The sequence below is a fragment of the Agrilus planipennis genome, unplaced genomic scaffold (genome assembly GCF_000699045.2).
Source record: "Agrilus planipennis isolate EAB-ADULT unplaced genomic scaffold, Apla_2.0 scaffold120, whole genome shotgun sequence".
Taxonomy (NCBI): Eukaryota; Metazoa; Arthropoda; class Insecta; order Coleoptera; family Buprestidae; genus Agrilus; species Agrilus planipennis.
This window is the reverse complement of record NW_020438891.1, coordinates 664720-667082: the sequence shown is the minus strand read 5'-3', so window position 1 is coordinate 667082 and position 2363 is coordinate 664720. Positions and strand designations below refer to the sequence as shown.

The 2363-nt window shown below is 29.0% G+C and overlaps 1 protein-coding gene and 1 non-coding gene across 2 annotated transcripts; both read right to left on the bottom strand.

The window, feature by feature from the left end:
- Nucleotides 1-594: 594 nt before the first annotated feature.
- On the bottom strand, nucleotides 595-1622 carry LOC108737931 (60S acidic ribosomal protein P2). Its single transcript, XM_018471119.1, has 4 exons — nucleotides 1511-1622; nucleotides 1115-1286; nucleotides 924-1019; nucleotides 595-743 (listed from the first exon to the last, which is right to left on the bottom strand). Exons 2-4 carry the CDS (start codon nucleotides 1284-1286, stop codon nucleotides 670-672), a joined length of 342 nt encoding a protein of 113 aa, XP_018326621.1. The 5' UTR covers nucleotides 1511-1622; the 3' UTR covers nucleotides 595-669.
- Nucleotides 805-880, bottom strand: LOC112906854. The gene has a single exon (XR_003232636.1). It is a non-coding gene; the product is annotated as a small nucleolar RNA Me28S-Am982 (small nucleolar RNA).
- Nucleotides 1623-2363: the final 741 nt, after the last annotated feature.

Genomic DNA, 2363 nt, shown 5'->3' with positions numbered 1-2363 from the left:
TAGGATTTGCGACATTAAAGAATAAAAAATAAATAAAAGTAAAATCTATATGAAAAAACCTTTAGCCTTATTTAATTTAAAAATCTTGGAAGCCACTGTTAAAGCGGGAAATTCAAAAGGTTAAATTACTGGGACAAAATTTGTTTTTTGAAAATATTTCCGTTTAATAAAATTTAAAATTCAAAAATAATTCGTAAATGTTCATAGTACTTCCAAAAAGCAATAATTTCCAATTCAGTGCAAATATCAGAATCACCAACTTACAATTAGAAGTAATAAAATTGTTTGTGGAACTAATAAAAAATATGAACTCAATAACTCATGCATTTCATTAGAATTTGTTTAATGAAGTAAAAGCAAAACAAACACTAGTGGAAATTTTCACAAAGTTTTACTAGAAATCCCAACAATTTCAGTCTACCAACCATTTTCAAAGGAATAATTTGTTTTGTTTTTAGTTCATTAATTATGTCTCACAATAGTTGCACCCCACAGTATTCATTTTGCAAATTGCCACATTCTAACTTTATCAAAAGTATCAACTTGCTTGTAAGTGAATTGTTGTTTTTGTTAATAAATTCAGTAAAACAAGTATTTATAGAAAACGTTTTATTGTTGTACTTAAGGATAGGTCAAACCATAAAATCACAATGTACAAACATATACATTTTAATCGAAGAGACCAAAACCCATATCTTCATCTTCTGATTCTGATTCTTCTTTCTTTTCTTCCTTCTTAGCTTCTGTAACAATATTGTCTTTTTAATAAAGTTAACTGTGCTAAATAATATTAAAAACGTCTTTTATCTGTCTCAGGTAAATAAAAGCATCACAATTATTTCAGTCGAAAGATGGTGAAATATAAGAATCATCACTAACAAGAGATTAAAACATAAATAACAAATAACAAAATTATTATGTACCTTTCTTTTCTTCAACCTTAGGTGCTTCGACAGCAGCAGCTGCTGCAACTGGAGCTGCACCACCACCTGCAGGCATGCTGCTCAATTTTTCACGTCCTGAAATTGAATAAAAGTTAGCAACTATGTTACAAGAACTCAAATATTAATATGAAAGTTAAGTTTCAATATTAATAATAAAAGTAGAAAATTACCTTGGGCAATAAGTTCATCAACTGATTTTCCATTTAGTTCAGAAATCACTTTCTTTAGTTTTTCTGAATCTGATTCTATACCAACAGAGCCTAAGATTTTCTCAATATCGGCGGCTGTTGGTGAGGCTTTGCCCCCCAGTACGGCAAGTAAATAAGCAGCCACGTAACGCATCTGAAAATATCAGTTAAAATTGGCTAATTGATAATCAGATACATTACTTATTAGATTATACAAAAAAATATGAAACAAACAAGTAAAAGTAGGATGTTTTAGAAAATAACCTCAAAAACTTTAATCACGAATTACTTAATCCATCCTTGACTTATATTATATTACAAACATTTTCATCTTATAAGAAAATTAAACTTAGTGTAAATATCCAAACTATTACTTACATTTAAGTCTTTTGACACGAAACGTGAATCTGCCACGAAATCAAAAAATTAAGGATAATTGAGGTTAGTCGGCACAAAACCACAGAAGGCAGACATGCGATTGAAAGATTGAAACCCTAGATAAGATATATATAATCTTTTATCTATGATTGCGACCATAGATTAATTGCAACTGCTAACATAGAAATTGTTCATAGATTAATGGAAATTGCCATAGATTCAAGAAACATATACCAGAAATTGCGATTGATCCACAATTGATCGAGTAATGGCAAACGTTTTCAGGAACTGATATGTAATCTTTATAAATACTATGACCATTTATAAATAATAAATATATTAATGTAAACCATGAACTTATTTTGCAATCTAGAAATAAATGGTCCTACTGTTTGTTACTTAGTAAAAGAAATTTATATTCACAATAAAGTTATTTAAGAGTGTTGTTCACGACTCACGTGAGACGGAAGATGATGAATGCATCCATATCAGGAAAAAAATATTTAAAATTATCCTAGAAAAAATTCTCTTAAACTTATTTTTTAACAATTGAAAATAACAAAAATAGTGTGTAGTATGACGAATTAAAATTTGCAGAATAAAAATAGAAGATATGTGAAAGGAAATGTAAATATACAGAGAAATTTAGAACCAGTTATAAGGAGATGGACAAGTCGGGTTTCCGTTATGCCAGCCTATAAAATATTTTTATGTTCGTCATACAATTTGCAATGTGGTTTTGGAAATTCCCACATTGTCCTAAATACTTTGTCAGCCAGAGATTTCATGAGAAGTGATGCAGTAGTTATTTGCTTCCTTTTGTTTTTACATACTATATCCTTTGTTGCCTGAT

Coding starts and splice junctions, on each gene's coding strand:
- LOC108737931 (XM_018471119.1), bottom strand. CDS start 1,286: ATGCGTTACGTGGCTGCTTATTTACTTGCCGTACTGGGGGGCAAAGCC. Junction 1,020..1,114: donor TGATGAACTTATTGCCCAAG/GTAATTTTCTAC, acceptor ATTCAATTTCAG/GACGTGAAAAATTGAGCAGC. Junction 744..923: donor TAAGGTTGAAGAAAAGAAAG/GTACATAATAAT, acceptor ATATTGTTACAG/AAGCTAAGAAGGAAGAAAAG.